The sequence below is a fragment of the Globicephala melas genome, chromosome 10 (assembly GCF_963455315.2).
Source record: "Globicephala melas chromosome 10, mGloMel1.2, whole genome shotgun sequence".
Classification (NCBI taxonomy): Eukaryota; Metazoa; Chordata; class Mammalia; order Artiodactyla; family Delphinidae; genus Globicephala; species Globicephala melas.
The window spans coordinates 20,389,182-20,408,962 of NC_083323.1; the positions used below are offsets into that span (position 1 = coordinate 20,389,182).

Consider the following 19,781-nt stretch of genomic DNA (forward strand, 5'->3'; position numbering starts at 1 on the left):
GCTGTTTCGCTGAGTTTGAGTGCAGCACTCTACATTTACAAACTATTAAATGCCATCACTGAGAGCTATGAGGATCTGACTCCAATGACTAACATAATGCATCCTTCCAGCCTCCACCCCACCTGAAAGCCTGATGAGAAGACTGTTTAGGTTATGTGCCAGCTATCAGTTTATTGCCCCTTAGCTCCAAATACAGGTTCATTGCCTGCTTTGCAATAATGGAGCTGGACCTTGTAAATACTCCTCCTTTGCCAGGTGGTACAATGTTAAGCTTTGTCAGCAGAAGGCACTGGAGGGACAATGGGGGAGGAAGGAGTTTGTCCTCTTGGTACTAGCATGCTCCTCTCAGTAGGCTTCTGCAGCTCATAGCTTCTGTGGAATCCAGCACCTGCAGTGCCTGGTGGCCAGCAGCCCTGGCACCTCCTTAAGGGCGGGTGTCCCCCTGAACAGCTTCACAGAGTAGTAACGCTGGTGCAACACCTCCCAATGAATGGCTTCCTTGGAACCCCTCCAGGCAGCTTCTCCCAGTACTTGAGATGGCAGATTCGCAGTGTCCTACTGGCACAGAACCCCCAGCAAACTTTTCTGCCATCTAGTGAACCACAGCTGCACCCTTTCCAACAAGGTCTGCATCTCAGCTTTGTTGTGGGGGAGTCTCTGTAGGGCTGGTGGCTCCTCCTAATATCTGTTCCTTTTCTATTCTTTAGAGGTTTTCTTACCCTTTACTAGCCAATCCTCCATTAACTCCAAACTTCTGTCACAGTTAGTTATTTATATTAACTTTCCCTGTTCAAATTCTGTGTGGCTTTTGTGTTCTGATTAGACCCTGACTGATATAGGTCATTCTTCAAAGTATTGATAAAAATCTCACTGGGACAGAGATACCCAAAAACAAAGCCACCCAAATCCTCCTGATATATGGTAATCTGTTTAATAAGGAAGGATATTTGGTAATATATTATGGAAAGACTCTCGTACAAATGCCCCAAATATACTGTGTGGAGGTTATTTACTGGGGGAGGTGATTATTGGGAGGATGTACTTATGTGTGATGGCTCTTCTCTGCCCTTTGCTGCTCCCTGTGCCTGGAACACCTGCTCTTCCAACGTCCCACACTGGCTCCCTCTTGTCATTCAGGTTTCAGTGCAAATTCAGCGTCTCAGAAAAGCTTTCCCTGACCACTCCATCCATCTCAGCTTGAACTCACCCCCACCCCTTAGCCGTCTATCTCTGAAACATCATCTATTTCGATTTCTTCATGTTATGTGTTGTCTTTACTTATTTATTGTCTGTTTTTAACTCCTTGAACATACGCTCCAGGAGAGAACGGTGCCCATCTCCCCAACACCTCACCCAGTACCTGGCACATAATGGGCACTCCTTACATATTTGTTGAATTGAGAGCACTTCTCCATGATCTTAGATAAATGAGATGCCATGTTATTTTTTAAAAGCGATCTAAGGATTCTATTAAGATTTTACACTTCTGAGTCATCCATCAGGGGAGTATGCAGGTAGAGGCTTTATGAATCATGAGCATTTCTAGAATTGATATCAACTTAATAAGACCAAAGGATAGAGTCTGTAATCCCCCAAATCAAATGTAACTTGTTATACTAATATACTACTTACCAATTTTGTTTTTTCCTTCTTCATACTTTATTCTTTGTAAAATATGATGTACGATTCTACTTCTCGTGGCATTGTTGAAGAAAGTGTCTTTGTTGTGTATGATGAAGCTGCGCACACACATTGAAAGCACAAATTGAGGATTAATTGGAGGCAAGGGATCTAATCTTTGATATAATTTGGTGTGACTTAGACAGAGGTGTCTTCCATCTGTCACAGAGAGGGTATGTCTGGAACAGCAATGAGAGAACCCAGAGGTCACACCAGAGGCAAGAGGCTCACAACTCTCAGCAGCTCGGTTCTCAGCCTCCTGAGAACATTCACATCATTATGTCAGGAGAGAGCTGGAGCTGAATGAAATTAAGTAGCTTTCAACTAATACCAAGGCTAAGCCTCATATCTTGTTTTTTTTTTTTCTCAGTAAGGTCGTTAGATAAATTCAACTAAAAATTCATTTTGTTTTTATCTCCTTTTGTCGTCTACCTCATCCCCTCCCATCTCATTTTCAGGAATTTTAATATCTGAAACTGGTTTGGGTGATAGACACAAGAGTTAGGTAATGAGCTCTGGCCTGGTTCAGGGGTGAGGTCAGAGGCGCGTCTCTAGAAATTGCCTCTCTCCGCTCCTTTCCCATGTTCCTCCTCTCCTGGAAGGGGTCCCTCTCCTAGAGCATGTACTTAAGATTGCTGCTCTCTCAGCCAAGGGCCCACCCAGCCTCTGCAGTTTCTCACAGGACACACACACACACACACACACACACACACACACACACACACACACACACAACACTGAGTTCCCAGTAGGTGTTCCTACCCTACTGAGAGGTTTTCCAGGTAACAGATAGAGCTTCCAGGACCATACAATGCAGCATGAAGTGGCCAGGTCTTCCCCTCCCAAGAACGTGTCAAATGGTAGAATATTAGAGATACTGGGAAAGTATAATTGCTTCGTAAATTATAAAGTTTATTAACACAGCAAACTTTTATTGGGTACTTTGCATGAATTGGACACCATGCAAGACTTATCAATGGTAGCAGCCATTGCCCTCAAAATCCAGCTCAGAAGTCACCTTCCTCAGCGAGTCTCGCCACCCCTCCAACCGCACTTCTGCCACCCGAAGAGTTCAGTACTCTCTCCTCTCTATTAAAATTTCTTTTCCCAAGAAGATGAATTCTTAGGTGTTGCTCAAATCATTTGGAGATAAAACTGGCCTGGAGAAAGGGTGGTCCAAGCATGGGGTTTGGCTTGGGAATAGAACCGGGAATGTGAGTTTGGGGTAAAGGAGAAAAAGGCCAGAGAATATGAAGACAAAATGTAAATCACATGGACCGATTTCTTGGAGAAGGACTTTCCTCTCATTTCTACTTCTCTTGTATTCTGTTATAGAATATTGTTCTCAGAAAAAAGTAATTTGACTTGGTGGAGGAGAGAGAAATGCTATGTGGGTAAATGAGGAAGCTGCAGCATTTATCTTATATCTTCTCTAGGGTTTTCTGAAAACATTTTATGGCATCAAAGAGGAAGAGGGGAACACTAAGAGTTACATCAAATGCGGTTCCTTTTATTTTATCCTCCTCTGCTTTTTCACCTTATTTGAGACAGACCACTGCACTTTAATACCAATAAAGATGGCATAAAGAAGTAGACAACAAATAAAAAAGCCCAGTTTTGACTCACAATTCCAGATAACTGAAAGCTGATAAGCATGACCGTGCTTGACAAGACAATTCTGGGCTAAAAGCGCATGTCCCTCCTCCACTAAATGGTTTTCCGCTTCCTTCTGTTTTTGATAGCACCCCATTACATTTTGGGAGCTCATGTTCTCTATAATAAGCACCACAGGTGAACTTCACAATCTTGTTTTCCTCTTCTTTACATCTAGGTTGTACCTGGATCCTGGAGATTCTACAGTGGGAACAAATATATAGAGCATGTGCTTCCAGGCACTATTCTAAGCTCCAGATATGGTAACTCATTCCATGCTTATAATAAGCCGGGAGGTCAGTACTGTATAGCCCCACGTTACAGGCGAAGAACCAGAGAGGTTAAGTGATGCACCCAAGTCACTCAGTAAGGATCAGAGCCAGGATCTGAACTCAGGCAGTCTGGCTCCAGAGGCTGTCATCTTATCCGTGCCACTCACTTGCCTCCCTGGGGCAGAAACTTCTGACTCCTGGACGTTGGTTCTCCTGGGGATCAGCCCAAGAGGTGCTCTGCTGGGAATGCTCTCCTTGTTTCTACTTATCCTTAGAGCCTCAGCTCAGGTCACGTCTCCCTCTGGGGGTTTTCCCTGACTCCCCCACGCACACCCTGAAGAGTAATGTGGTGCTACGAAAAGAGAAGGGAGCAGAAAAACCATCTCATGAAGGAGAGAGATGAAATTTTAGCTTCAGCATCACGCCCGCTATCCCTTAAGACTTTGAAGTGAGACAGACCTCAGCCTGAACCCCAGCTCTGCCACTTACTGTGTGGTGTTGGGACTGTCCCTCAACTTCCCTCGGTCTTGGTTTCCTCATCTGTGAAATGGGATAGCACTGTAATCATTTTCATAGGGTTTCTGCAGAATTCGGTGAGATGAGGAACACTGCTGAGCCTGAGTCTGGGATTTAATCAGCTCTCAGAGTTAGCTGTCACCATTGCTGTTGTTTCTATAACATTATATAGAACTTGTCTGCCTACATGACTGTCTTCTCTGTAAGAGCTTCTTCAGAGCAGGGACCGACCATGTGCATCTCTATTTCCAGTACTGGTACAGGGTTTGGCATATGATAAGCCCTTAAAGTTGGCTCAGATGAGAACAAATGAGATCTTCTGGAGAACCCCAGCTAACGTGGGGGCCTATGAGACTAACTCTCATCTCATTATACCTTGGCCTCTATTTCTGCTTCCTGGAAATCTTTCTACCCACTCCATCTTTCCAGCTACCATATGAACTATTCTCTCCACGTTACTTGTCTAAGGATCTTCTTGTAGGGGGTGGAGCAATCTCATTTTCTCTGTCACTCCTTCAAACTGGAGGGCTAAGAGAAAGAACAGTGATGACTTCCTACATCACGGTTCTCAAGCTTTTCTTAGCCACTTACAAAACAACCCTCTTCAAATGAAATCACACACAAACACCATGTAAGTGGAGCTGTTTGGGGAAATGTAAGACTTGGTACTCAGTCTCTGAGGTATGAGGGTTCCACCCAGGCTTAGAAACTCAGCTCTGCTTTCACACATTGCTGCTGGGCAGCAAACAAGTACAAATTGTATGAAGGCATCTTGACCAGGTCTATCAAAATTATTCATATAGCCTCATCACATCTCCTCTGATCTAGCAATTCCTCTCTGGAAATTTATTCTACAAGTATGCTCACCCAAGTGCAAAGTGACAGATGTACAAGAATGTTCACTGTGGCATGGGTTATAACAGCAAACCTCTGGAAATGAACTAAATAATTCATCAGCAGAGGAGGGGATAAACAAATAATGGTACAACGCTACAATGGAACACTGCAGCTGTAAAGAGATTAAAGGATGCTCAGTGTAGATATAAAAAATCTCCAAGATACTACAGGGCAAAAATAAAGCTCAAAACAGTCATACAGCTATTTGTGTCCAAGAGGAAAACATATACATGTAAAGGAGTACATAGATATATGTGTTGACATGTATGTTTGCCGGTGCATGCAGAGAATGACTATGGAAGGATATATAAACATCTGGAAAGACTGGTTGCCTATGGGAAGAACTAGGTGACTGGGAAGGTAGGAAGGAAACTTCCCTGTACACACTTAAGACGTTTTTATCATAAGTAAGTACTACCTATAAAAAAAAAAACCTGAAATATTAGAAAAAAGAAAATTTAAAGGGAAAATGCAATTTCTGTTCTAGGTTGTTCTTACTTTCACCCTCAATGGTGAGGAGGGGAATAAACTGCTGAATTGGTGGAGGATCAACTATATGATTAAGGCTCTAAACATCTATCTCCTTATCCTACCCCTTAGAGGAATTCTGCAACATGCCCAAAGTCATTCAACCAGCAGGTGTTGAGAAAGGGTTAAAAAACCAAACGCCGGGCTTCTCTGGTGGCGCAGTGGTTGAGAATCCGCCTGCCAATGCAGGGGACACGGGTTCGTGCCCCGGTCCGGGAAGATCCCACATGCCGCGGAGCAACTAAGCCTGTGCGCCACAACTACTGAGCCTGCGCTTTCGAGCCCGCGAGCCACAGTTACTGAGCCCGCATGCCACAACTACTGAAGCCCACGCGCCTAGAGCCCATGCTCCGCAACAAGAGAAACCACCGCAATAAGAAGCCCGCACACCACAACGAACAGTAGCCCCCCACTCACCGCAACTAGAGAAAGCCTGTGTGCAGAAACAAAGACCCAACACAGCCAAAAATAAATAAATAAATAATAATAATTTAAAAATCCAAATGCCTTGCTCCAAATCTTCCCATTCTTTTGTAAAAGGAACTGCTGGAAGGTCTGCCTGTGTGCATGTGTGTGAAGGGGGCTTTCTGAATGCTTCCACCTTGCCCTATGAGGAAGGCCCTGCTCACTAAGTAATGGGCAGACCTGGGCCTGAAGCTCCCGCTGACCCCCTCCAGGACCTCTACCCTCCTGCCTTCCAAGAGAACAGCTCTTGGTTTTTACTTGGGAAGGCTCCGACCTCCATTACTCGAGGAGGGATGAAATAGAAAAGGAAAACGCTGTGAAACTGAGGTTCAACTCCAGACCTCCCGGGCTGTGGTTATTTGCTCTTTACTGATATGTTCTCCTGTGGTCAGCTGTCCCCGGCAGTGTGGTAGAGTATCACAATATGCCGGGTGTTTATCAGTCAAGCATTCTGTTTGCTCTGTGCAAAGCACTGTGTGTTGAGGGTGTTATACATGGAGGTGGGTGGAGGGTGGGAAGGGACGTGGATGTTAGGTATGCATGTATTTTAATTAGGGGACTGCAAAAGCGGAAAGAACCCAGCTCCTTTCTTATACATTCCTATTCGATAAAATGAGAAACACGCCAACATTCAAGGGTGTGAACTGGGGAAAGGTGCTTTTTAGAGCCGGGTATAAACTCAGCTTATGAAGCGTGCCACTTGTAAAGCAGATAACAACTCATTTCTTTTTCCTAAACTTTCCTCTTAGGCCACAGCTATGAGGATAAGACTACACTGTCTTCTCAATTACTTTAGTTTGAATTGGCTAGAGGCCAGTACTGTTGGATAAAAATTTCTAAGATAATGGAAATGTTCTATATCTGTGTTATCCAATATGGTAGCCACTGGTCATATGTATCTATTAAGCACCTGAACTGTGGCTAGTGTAACTGAGAAAGTGAAATTTTACTTTAATTTAAACTGATTAACATTTAAACAGCCGCACGTGGCTGGGAGCTAACTGATATTGACGGTGCAGATAAACAAGTGCCTGAACTGTGGACGACACTTTGTGCAGGCCGAGCCTAACGATGGGGTCCTTATCTTGCATCCCCCTTTGTCTACAGAAACTGGAGCAGGAAACTGGGCGAGGGGTGAGCGTGCCCTCCAGGTCCATGTACAGGTTGCCTGAAGACCTGAATTCAAATCCTGCTCTCCTCCTTTAGCTGTGTGGTTTGGAGGAGGTCACTGAGTCTCTCTGAGACACAGTAATCTGTCAGGAAAATGAGGGTCATAATGCCTTAACTGCCCAAGGACAGGGTTAGATAGTCACAAAGCGAGACGATAAATTACTGAGATAGATCACTAAACCTAGTTGGTAGGCAGTTGGATATAGTGTCCAATCGTCTATTTGAGATCACATTTGTAGTCTAAGAGACAACTCAAACTGAACACGTCCCAGACAGAACTTTTGATCTGCACCTTTGTAAAAGAAAAACCTGCTTTCTCCCTGGTCTTTTCCATCTTAAAAAATGGCACTACTATGCACCCAATTTCTCAAGTCACAAACTTGAAATTATCTTTGATCCTCTGTCTCTCATATCTGATATCCAATCAAGTTCTTTGGGTTCCTCTTCCCAAATGTTACCCTGAATCTGATCCTTTCTCACACTTCTTGCTTCAAAGCTGTTTCCAGGACTACTGCAGTAGCCACCTGACTATTCTAATTTCACTCTTTCTCCCTTTAGTTCATCCTCTATGAATCTATGAGGCAATGATCTTTTAAAACATAAATAAAATCTTATCCCTCTTCTGCTTAAAGCTCTTCAATGACATCCCACCGACTTTTGAATAAAGCCCAAACACCTTTCCATGGTCTAAATGCTCATACATGGTCTGGTTCTTGCTTACACCAATGACTTCAACTCCTTTCTTTTTCCCCTTGGTCACTGTAAACCGGCAACCTTGCCCTTTTTTCTGTCCTTGGAAAAAAAATCCAGCTTGTTATTGCCTAGGGCTTTTGCCCATGCTGTTCCTAGATTTTTGCATCACTTTTTGGTCTCAACTTAAATGTCACGTCCTTACCATCCTAGCTAGGACTGTCACTCTCCTGCTTCACCAGTTACTCCCTCTCTGTTCCATTACCTTGTTTTATTTTCTTCTTAAGTTTTATTTTGAATTTTTTTTTTATTGGGGCAGGGGTGGGGAGAGATGTATCTGCATGTTCACTGTCTGCCCCCCTTCTCCTGCAGAATGCAGGCAGGGCTTGGACTGCCTTGTTCCTTATTCTAGGGCCCGAGTGAATAATCAGACCATGTGTTTTCCATACCTAGAGACCCACTGAATGTTGCAGAGATTGTCAGATTATATCACAGATACATTTTACATTTTTCTCTAACTTAAAGATTCTGAAAATCAGTTTTATTTTATAATTATGCTTTCTTCATATATGTTACTACTTTGGGGGAAATAAAGGGAATGAAGAGGCTCTTAAAAATTTGGTTTAATACCTACCTTATGACATTTCTGAAACTGATAAAATAAACAAGTATCCTCCAAGATATGAAAATCTCCATGTTTTAAAACTTCAAGTGGAAACTTTCTCAAGAAGCATTTAACTACCTATAGATGGTGCTGTATACGTATTTTAGATTCTTAGCCACATTATTGACTTCTATAAATTTAAAAATCTAAGGCATATGGCAAAGAAAGAAACAGAAACAGATTATTAATCAAGGCATGTTTCTTGGCCCTAGAGTACAGGGGCTTGAAGCACGTGCCCCACTGGATTTCAGAACTGCTCTGCTTCTGTTGCTCTCCATTTTGAACGGAAGCATCTATTGTAATTATCTGGGCCCATCTCTCCTCACGGTCTGCTGGAAACGTAAGGGGCAGTTAGTTTGACTTTTATATGAACAGGTCTCTGGTCCAAGAAGAACTATACCTCAAGAGCTGCTTCCAAGGAGTCTCATCCCCAATTGAACCTGATGTTGGAACAAAAGATCCTGGACTTTGAGCCTAATGTCACATTGGGATGAGAACTTTGGGGATCCTGAAATGGGAATAAGCATATTTTCTCTGTGGGAGAAATGTGAATAAAATACATGCCAGAGGGAAGACTGTGGTGGAATGCAAAAAATGGTCACAATTCCTCCCATTCCTATATACACATCCCGTTGTGATGTGAATTTCCTGCTTCTTCTATCAAGAGATAGAGTCTATCTCTTCACCTCTTGAATCTGAGTATGTCTTATGACTGGCTTTCATCAACAGAATGTGGAAGAAGTGATTTTTGTTGAGTTCTGAGCTGAGGCCAACCTCTGAGCACCCACTCCCGTCCACTTGGAACACTGCCCCAAGACTGTCAACATACGGAAGCCTGAGCTAGCCTCTCTGAAGATAAATGACCACATAGAGAGAGAAACCCAGCCACAAGCTGGCACCATCCACCAGACATGGAAGGGAGAGAATTTCAGACGGTCCAGCCTGGCTGAGCAAAGAGATGATTGCAACCGCGTGTTGACTCCAGCTGAAACCAGTGGAAGAACTGACCAGCTGATTCCAGCACAAACTGCTCAAACCAAAGAATCATGAGCAAATAAAACGTGTGCTGTTTTAAGCCAGTAACTTTTACTGTTACATAGCAGTAGATGACCAACAGACCAGTCTCTCGTGATGGTTGAAATTGTACCATTTCATAATACAAAAAGAACAGTGAAGGTTAATGCCTTAAAGATAAATATTTCAGGAAACTTTCTTAATTAGACTTTTAAATAGAGACCTCCCTTTTTTTTTTTAACAAAGAGAAGCAAAGGTGATACTGTTAACTGTCACTTAAATTACGTCCTCAAATTAGTGAAAATCTAAGTAGGAACAAAGCAACCAATTAACTTTTTTAAGACCTATTTTGATAGTTTTGGGGGCTTTAGGCAACTGCAGTGCAATAACTTTTTTCTTTGGCTGCACCACACAGCTTGTGGAATTTTAGATCCCCGACCAGGGATTGAACCTGGGCCCTTGGCAGTGAGATCACGGAGTCCTAACTACTGGACCACTAGGGAATTCCCCTAACTTCTTAAGTATACTTGTTATGAGGACAAGGATGAGATGATTATCGAACCAAATATATAATATTCAGAGTCCTGACTGGTAAAAATTTTCAGGCCTCTTTTTAGGCGATAAGCTACTGGAATGTGAGGCATTTTTATTCCAATGGTCATTTTTAATTGTACTTCACAATCTCACCTTTTCTATTTGAATGTTAAATACAATTAAGAAATACTTGCTCTTGAGACTTTCAGGTAAGGATGGAAAATTAAACACCTGTATTCAATTTTTCTCTCTCTCAAAACCCCATGAAAACAATAGCAATGTGTGTGTATTTGTGTTTAAATAAAGGTGTAACACTCAAGGGACAGGGATAGCAGAAGAAAATAGCAAGAAAATGTTGGAATGAGAAAAGTAGACCGACAAGTGGTAACAGAGTTAGGAGACCAGAAAAAGCTGAATACTAAATCAGCTCTGGAGAGAACCAAGACAAATTATATTTATGCTACAAAATCTCATAAAATCGTAGAACTGGGGCACCAGTGACCTCTAGAAGTGGGCTGAAGGGGATGCTAAAATAAGTACTGGCTGAAAGCTGTTTAGGAAGAAGTCAGATCCCCAGATCCTCACTTGTACTCTAACAGAGTACTGGAGTTTTGTTTGTTTGTTTGTTTGTTTTGATAGGGTAATATAGTCTCTGAACTGAGACATCAGGCATGGTTAGGAGTAGGGGTACCATAGTGAACTCTGGAGGATCAGGTGAATATTTGCATCCTGGAAGCTGAGACTTCCAGCTATCTTCATCCATTTAGGCTCTATAACACTGGCAGCCAGGCCTTGACTTTTCAGGCAGAAGACTGGCAGAGACCTCTCTGGGGAATCCAAGCAGCCTAAGATGAAAAATCTAGTGACATCAGAGACTCCAAAATAAAACTACCCAGCCACGAAGCCCACAGTTGACAGGCCCCACCTTATACTCTAAACTTCTTCTCAAGTTTTGCATTTCCTATTCTTAAATATGGACAGCCAGCCAAAGATTACTACATATCCGAAGAAATCTATTAACATAAAAGATAGAGAAAAATGCAGAGACAAAAACAATCAGAAGGAAATACGTTAGAGGAAATCAGCTATGTAGAGTGATGAAATATTAAAAAAATCATTATGAATAGGCCATATATGACAAGCCCACAACTGACATCACACTCAATGATGAAAAGCTGAAAGCTTTTCTTCTAATATCAGGAACAAGACAAGAGGCCAACTGTTGTAACTTTTATTCACATACTATTGGATGTTCACTAAACATATTGTGATAATCATGTCATAATGTATGTAAGTCAAATCATTATGCTGTACACCTTAACCTTATACAGTGCTGTATGTCAATTACATCTCAATAAGAATGGGAGGAAAAAAGACAACCCCCTCTTTCCCCCCCAAACTCCATAGTATTAGAAGTCCTAGGCAGAGCAATTAGGCAAGAAAAAGAAATAAAAGGCATTCAGATTGGAAAGGAAGAAGTAAAACTGTCACTATGTGCAGATGACATGATATTATTTATAGAAAACCTTAAATTCTCCACTAAAAAAACTGTAGAACAAATGCAGTAAAGTTATAGGATACAAAATCAATATACAAAAATTTGTTGCATTTCTATACACTAATAATGAACTCTCAGAAAGAGAAATTTAAAAATCTCATTTACAATTGCATCAAAGAGAATAAAATACCTAGAAATATATTTAACCAAGGATGTGAAAGACCTGTACACTGAAAACTGTAAGACATTGATGAAAAAAATTGAAAAAGACACAAATGGAAAGATATTCCATGCTCATAGGCTGGAAAAATTAATATTGTTAAAATGTCCATACTACCTAAAGCAATCTATAGATTCAATGTAGTCCCTCTCAAAATTCCAATGGCATTTTTCACAGAGATAGCAAAAGAAATCTTAAAATTTGTATGGAATTACAAAAGACCCTGAATAGCCACAGCAATCTTGAGAAAAAACAAAGCTGGAGGTATCACATGCCTTGATTTCAAACTATATTACAAAGCTGCAGAAATCAAAACAATATGGTACTGGCATAAAAGCAGACACAAAGATCAATGGGACGGAACTGAGAGCCCAGAAGTAAACCCATACACATATGGTCAATTAATTTATGACAAAGGAGCCAACAACATACAATGGGGAAAGGACAGCCTCTTCCATAAATGGTGTTGGGAAAACTGGAGAGCCATGCAAAAGCATGAAACTGGACCACTATCTTACACTATACATAAAAATTAACTCAAAATGGATTAAAGACTTGAATGTAAGACCTGAGGCCATAAAACTCCTAGAAGAAAATATAAGCAGTAAGCTCCCTGACATTGGTTTTGGTGATGATTTATTTGGATTTGACACCAAAAGCAAAACTAAACAAGTGGTACTACATCAAACTAAAAAGCTTCTGCACAGAGAAGGAAGCCATCAACAAAATGAAAAGGAAACCTATGAAATGGGAGAAAATATTTGTAAATCATATACCTGATAAGGGGTTAATATCTGAAATATATAAAGAACTCATACAACTCAATAGCAAAAAAACAAAAAAAAAATCTGACATAAAAAAATGGGCAGAGGATCTGAACAGACATTTTTCTAAAGAAGACATACAGATGGCCAACATGAAAAGATGCTCAACATCACTAATCACCAGAGAAAATAAAATCAAAACCACAATGAGATACCATCTCAGACCTATCGGAATGGCTATTATCAAAAAGACAAGAAACAAGTGTTGGTGGAAAAAAGGGAGTCCTTTTGCACTGCTGGTGGGATTTTAAACTGGTACAGCCACTATTGAAAACAGCACAGACGTTCCTCAAAAAATTAAAAATAGAACTACCATATACCATATGATGCAGCAATTCCACTTCTGGGTATTTATCTGAAGGAAATGAAAATACTAACTTGAAAAGATATATGTGCCCCCATATTTATTACAGTATTGTTTATAATAGCCAAGATATGGAAGCAACCTGTGTCCACCAATAAATGAATAATAAAGAAAATGTGGTATTGTATATATATAACTCAGACATAAAAAAGAAGGAAATCTTGCCATGTGATGACATAGATGAACACTGAGGGCATTATGCTAAGTGAAGTAAGTCTGAGGAAGACAGACCAATAACCTATGATCTTGCTTATACATGGAATCTAAAAAAGAAAACAAGCTCTTAGATTCGGAGAACAGATGAACAAACTGGTGGTTACTCAGGGTGGGGGTGGACAAAGTTGGTGAAGGGGATCAAAGGGTACAAACTTGCATCTATAAAATAAATAAGTTATGGGGAAGTGATGTACAGCATGGTATCTTTAGTTAATAATACTGTATTGCATATTTGAAAGTTACTAAGAGTAAATCTTAAAAGTTATCACAAGAAAAAAAATTGGTAACTATGTATGGTGACGGATGTTAACTAGACTTATTGTGGTGTTCCTTTTGCAGTATATACAAATAACCATTACACTGTACACCTGAAACCACTGTGTTATATGTCAATTTAAAAAATCATTATGTTCAGAGAGTTAAGAAGATAATGCAATTGTGAAAAAGGCTCAGAATATGATCTTAAAAAGCTAGAACCTTATGAGAATAAAATAGTCCTTTGAAACTAAAACAAAATGAGAGCAGAAATTAAAGCTCAATAGAAGAATTTGAAAATAAGTTGTAGAAATCTCCCAGGGCAAAAAGGTATACATAACAAATGGAGAGGAAAGATAAGGATGTGAGAGTCTCAGCTCAGGAAATCCAATATCTGAAAAATAAAAATTCTAGAAGGAGAACAACTCATCCACAAAATTCAAGAATTATTCAAGAAAATTTCTGTTAACTGAAAGATAAGAGTAGTCAAGTTGAAAGGGACCAGTACAACAGATGACCACAGAGCCACATCAAGATACATAACTACGATATTTCAGAACACGGGGGACAAAGAAATGATCATACAAGCTTCCATAGAGGAGAAAACAAGTTACATAGAGGGAATTAGGAACTGGAATGCTTTTAAAGTTCTCAGCGGCAATATTGAGTTTTAGAATCAAAGGATCAAGACTTTAAAAATTCTAAGGGAAAAGGATTTCTATACCTAGTCAAACTATCATTACAAATGAAGCATAACAACTACGTGTATTCATTTGCTACAGCTGCCATAACAAAGTGCAATGGATTGGGTAGGTTAAACAATAGAAATTTATTTTCTCACAATTCAGAAGGAAGAAGCTGCCTCATGGATAGATAGAATACTTTTTATGAACCCACGAGCTCTTATAATAGCATCTACTTTATTGGTTCAAGGTAAAACAAACCTGGGTTAGAGTCTTGGTTCTGCCAAGTACTAACTATTTGAATTTTAAAAAGTAACTTCTCTAAGCCTCAGTATCCTGATCTTTCAAATGGGTCAACAATAATACCCACTTCAGAGAGAGGTTTGAAGATTAGGAGGTGTTGCCTGCAGTGTACTCACGTACACACTGTGCTCATAAATGGTAGGTTTATGATATTATTAGCTCTCTCTTTGACACTTTTTATAAAGATTACTGATCCTCAAAGTTCTAACACGCCCTGATAAATAAGTACCTGCTATTTTGAAATCAAGTATTAAAAAGTCTCTATTTTAACAAAATATTTTCAGATACACAAAAATGCTGTATTCCTAAAAATACAGCATTAGATTGTATGTTTAAAAACTTTACAGAAATGGTATCATGCTCTACTCATTCTTCTGCAACTTACTTTCCTTGTGCAACCATGTGAGTTTCATTCATGTTGACAAAAGGAGCTCTAATCCAATCATATTTCCTGCTGCTTAGAAGTCTGTTGTATGAGGACACTACAGTTTGTTGGTTCACTTTCCTGCTGGTGGATATGTAGGCTATTTCTAATGTTTCATTATTATAAACAATGCTGCAAAATGCACATGAGCAAGTGTTTCTCAAAGAAGAACATATCTAAGAGTGGAATTTCTGGTATGTTCATTTGGACAGGTTTTAAGAAAGAAGCAACAGACAAACTTGGGAGTCTTATCCACATGTCACATCAGGACATGATTAGTGGTGAGGTGTGTCATAATTAATTTGACACTAGTAACAGTTAAAGTGCCTAAATTTGGGAATGGAATATATGGGAGTAAATTGATGTTATTATGAAGGTACCTCAAATCCATTCTAATTATTTTTTAAAACCAATGTACTGTTTAGAGGAACAGTAAAGCACAAAGGAGTGTGTTGCGTAAGTAACCATTCCCGTGTGTCATGGTAAAAAAAGGTTGGAGAATCATTGCTTGAATCAAATATTTTTAAAATGTCAGTCACCTAACACGAGAATATGCATTCACTTGGCCTACTGTTAAGACATGGTAGGCCAAACAGTATCTCTGATGTTGGCTAGGTATACACAGAACCAAGCGAACTAGGGAGATGGATAGTTATCTGGATAATTCTGGAGGAAGAGGAGGTGGCAGGAGGAGCAAAGGATGGAGGGAAGAAGAAGAGAGAGAAAAGTGATATCCTGGAATTAGTAACAATTCAGGCCAATCCTAAAGTATCTGCACCTTTAGTGAGAAAGTTCACATATATCAAAATTATCTATTTATATATCAGGTACGTATATTATTAACAATAACAAATTTATTGAACATTTATCATATGTACTTAAATACTGTGTTGCTACTTTGTACAATATTCCATGGGTATTATTATTATTCCCAATTTATGAGTAAAGAAATTGAAGCTCAGAATCATACCGCTTGTGAGTTGCAGAGCTGGGATTGGGGTCCAGGACCCGAAAACTCCAGAGCCTCTGTGGGCTCAACCGTTAACCCTTAAGGATAAAAACTGTGATCCATTCATCTCTGTACAGCCCTACACAGTGCCTGTCAGAGAAATGGTTCTTGACGCTGACTGAATTGAAATGGATATTCAGAATGGAAACATGAAAGCACTGCAATATTTAAATTTATTAGAGATCACTTTTTTTTTTTTTCCGGTACGCGGGCCTCTCACTGTTGTGGCCTCTCCCGTTGCGGAGCACAGGCTCCGGACACGCAGGCTCAGAGGCCATGGCTCACGGGCCCAGCCGCTCCGAGGCACGTGGGATCCTCCCGGACCGGGGCACGAACCCGTGTCCCCTGCATCGGCAGGCGGACTCTCAACCACTGTGCCACCAGGGAAGCCCCAGAGATCACTTTTATCTGCCACTCAAGTGAGCCAGAATGAAGAGGAAATCATTTTTTAAAAAATCTGTGCACCAAGTTTGGAAACATAAGTGATTTCCTAATTAATCCTCAGACCAGAAAAATCCAAGTTAGGATAACCCAGGCCTTAGCTTTCTAATTAGGGTGCTGTCATTCAGTCAATAGTAAGGTTTCTCCTGAATTACCTAAGTAATTGTCACTGTGTAAATTAATCATTCAGTGACTCATCCATGGCTGTTGTCTTAGTCTGGTCTTGGTCATGGGTCTTGTTTTTATATTCCCTTACTGGAGCTGAGTAGGTCCAAGTGCTGACCAAAGGGACAGATCTGTCTACTTTCCTGCAGTTTATTTTGGTTGTTGTGATCAGCAAAGACCTAGAAATTACGTCAAGCATCTGCAAAATTTGGAATTTGGTAAAAATTTACCTTCCTTAATCCCTGTCTTTTTTTTTCTTTTTTGACCATTTTTCCCCCCTCTACCATCTTAGTGGCAACCTCTATCTATTCCTGCTACAGCAACAGTACCCCCTCTAGGGCTCTTCTTTCCTCCCCTTGTTTTTAACTCTCTAGAAAAGATCTGATAAACTTATTCATAATGGGATATAAAGGAAAAATAACATTAAAAATTTCACTTTTCCGGACTTCCCTGGTGGCGCAGCGGTTGAGAGTCCGCCTGCCGATGCAGGGGACACGGGTTCATGCCCCGGTCCGGGAAGATCCCGCGTGCCGCGGAGCGGCTAGGCCTGTGAGCCATGGCCGCTGAGCCTGCGCGTCCCGAGCCTGTGCTCCGCAACGGGAGAGGCCACAACAGTGAGAGGCCCGCGTACCGCAAAAAAAAAAAAAAATTTCACTTTTCCCAGGGACATTTTTTATTTTAAATGCGGATGACTTTAGCCAAAGGATTAAAGTTCATACTGTAAAATTCCAGGGATTAGGGAGTGTACTGCTCACTAAGTTATCTCTTAGCTTCCCTCTTCTATATTCTGTATGTGCTGGAGCAGGGACCCTGTCAACGACAATGCTATTTTGCATCTGGCTCTCTGATATGTTCTGCCAGTAGGGGCACTGGAAGGGGAAAAAAAATGGAGGCAAAGGGACTCGGTCTTTCCTGTTTGCCTGTTCTCCTTGTCGATGTCACCCCAGCAGTGATTCTTCAACCTCATCGTGGCAAATGGTTCCAGTTTTCATCTTTTAAAAAATACCCCAAACTAGACTCACTGCATTGTCCCATACCCCAGAGGTACCAGCCAGGGCAACATCTCCTCAGAAGTACAGGGCTCAGCTCCAGGGCTCCTCCTCTGAGCTTCTAAAGGTTCTGAAAACCTCACCCTCTTCCTTCTGTTCCTCTGGCCCCTGGAGCAGTAGCTGCTTCACTTCCTGAAGTTATTTTCTGTGTGGCCTCAGTGCTCCCTGGGTGACATGTTAGTTCTCTGATATCTACCTAATCAATTCCCCGCCTTAACCTCCGTTAAAATAACTGCTGAGTTTCAGTTTTCCTGAATGGAGCCTGAGTGATACAGGACGGTAGACAAAGAAACAGGTCAGGGGAAGAGGCTGACTCCTTCTCTTAGAAATCACATACCACATAAGCAGACATCTACCTGTCCTGTTTGTTAATCTGAAAGAAATACCACCACGGTATACTATGCATAAAATCGATAAACAACAAGCATGTACTACTGTATAGCACTGGGAATTACAGCCATGATCTTGGAGTAACTTTTAATGAAGTATAATCTGCAAAATACTGAATCACTATTCTGTACACATGAAATACAATACGGTAAATCAACTATACTGCAATTAAAAAAAAAGAAAAAAAAAAGATGGTCTATGAAGTTGAATTTTGAAAACTTCCAATCCCATGTCTGATTTCTGTCCCCCAGAGTTTCTCTCTCTTCTGCCCGAATCTTTGCTAACTTTCGTGGAAACTTCCTCTCCTAAAAAACTAAAAGGTTTCTAAAACAAAACAAAACAGCATAAGACATCATCTGAGCCCTGAAAGAGTTCACAGACTACTGTGTTATATAAATGTGATGGGACAAAAAAAAATACTAACGTGGGTTATTCCTAGGTAAATTGCATTATTATTATTATTCCTAGGTAAATTGCATTATTATTATTATTCCTAGGTAAATTGCATTATTATTATTATTCCTAGGTAAATTGCATTATTATTATTATTCCTAGGTAAATTGCATTATTATTATTATTCCTAGGTAAATTGCATTATTTTTCCTAATTGGAAAAAAAAGGTTGCTCTTTGTGAGGATTATATCCCTACCCATTATCAAGGGCCTACAGCCCCCTTCCCTGGGGAGAAGTATAATTCCTCTCCCTGTTACCACGCTTGGCTGTGAGACTTGTTTGGCAGATGAAATATGAGCAGAAATTTTAAGAGCCATCGTGTGGCTCGACAATTCCTTTTATTTTCTGTCATGAGAATGCATGCCTTACCTACCAAGTGAAGTTAAGTCAGAAAGAGCAAGACAAATTCCATACGATATCACTTATATGTGGAATCTAAAACATGACATGAACCCATCTACGAAACAGAAACAGACTCACAAACATGGAGAACAGACTTGTGGTTGCCAAGGGGGAGGGGAGGGGGGGAGGGATGGGCTGGGAGTTTGGGATTAGTAGATGCAAACTATTATCTATATATTGTAGAATGGATAGACAACAAAGTCCTACTATATAGTATGGAGAACTATATTCAACATCCTGAGAAAAACCATAATGGAAGAGAATATAAAAAAGAATGTATATGTATGTATAACTGAGTCACTTTGCTGTACAGCAGAAATTAACATGACATTGTAAATCAACTCTACTTCAATTAAAAAGAGAGAGAGAATGCGTGCCTTAGGCACGGGTCGCTTCTTCAGGCAAGATCTCATAAGAAAGGAGACCTGTGAAGAAGAGCCTCAGTTGGCCCACAGCTGATGTGTTAGGTGAGCAAGAAATAAGCCAGACGCTGAGATTTGAGGGTTGTTTGTTACTGCAGCAGAACGTAGCATAATCTGACTGGCACAGTCTCTAACCCAACAAAGACAATCCTGTAATTTATGGTCTAATTTACCCTCTCCTGAAAAGGATAGATTTTTTTTTCCCCCTGGTGGAGAAGCTATGTCAGTCCTCAAAAGAAAGTGATGGGAGAGAGCAGTGAGGCTTGTGGGGAGGAGAGGAACAATAAAGGAAGAGGAAAGAAAAACTGTGCAGGCTGGGGTGAAGGAGGAATGGGTTTGTCGGGGGAGAAAAAGGGCAACACCTGAGTACAGGATGGTATGAAGGAAGGAGAATGAGTAGTAGTTTCTGAGGACCACGTACTTGGCTTCTCTTTGTGTCCTTTGAGAAACTCAAGTAAAGGCTGGAGCTGCCTTCTAATTACTTTTGGCTGCTGCATTGGGCTTTGTGCCACACACAGACATGGATGGAAACAAATAATTGTATATAATCAGTGCCATCGTCACAACATTTACAAAGGCT

The 19,781-nt window shown here is 40.7% G+C and overlaps 1 protein-coding gene across 2 annotated transcripts in view; it reads right to left on the bottom strand.

The window, feature by feature from the left end:
- Window positions 1-19,781, bottom strand: part of ANO4 (anoctamin 4) — a 193,952-nt gene that overhangs the window by 115,539 nt on the left and 58,632 nt on the right. For both annotated transcript variants that reach the window (XM_060305767.1, XM_060305768.1), the window contains exon 5: window positions 1,633-1,739. In XM_060305767.1, the coding sequence (XP_060161750.1) occupies window positions 1,633-1,739 (107 nt within the window). The remainder of the gene's footprint in view (window positions 1-1,632; window positions 1,740-19,781) is intronic.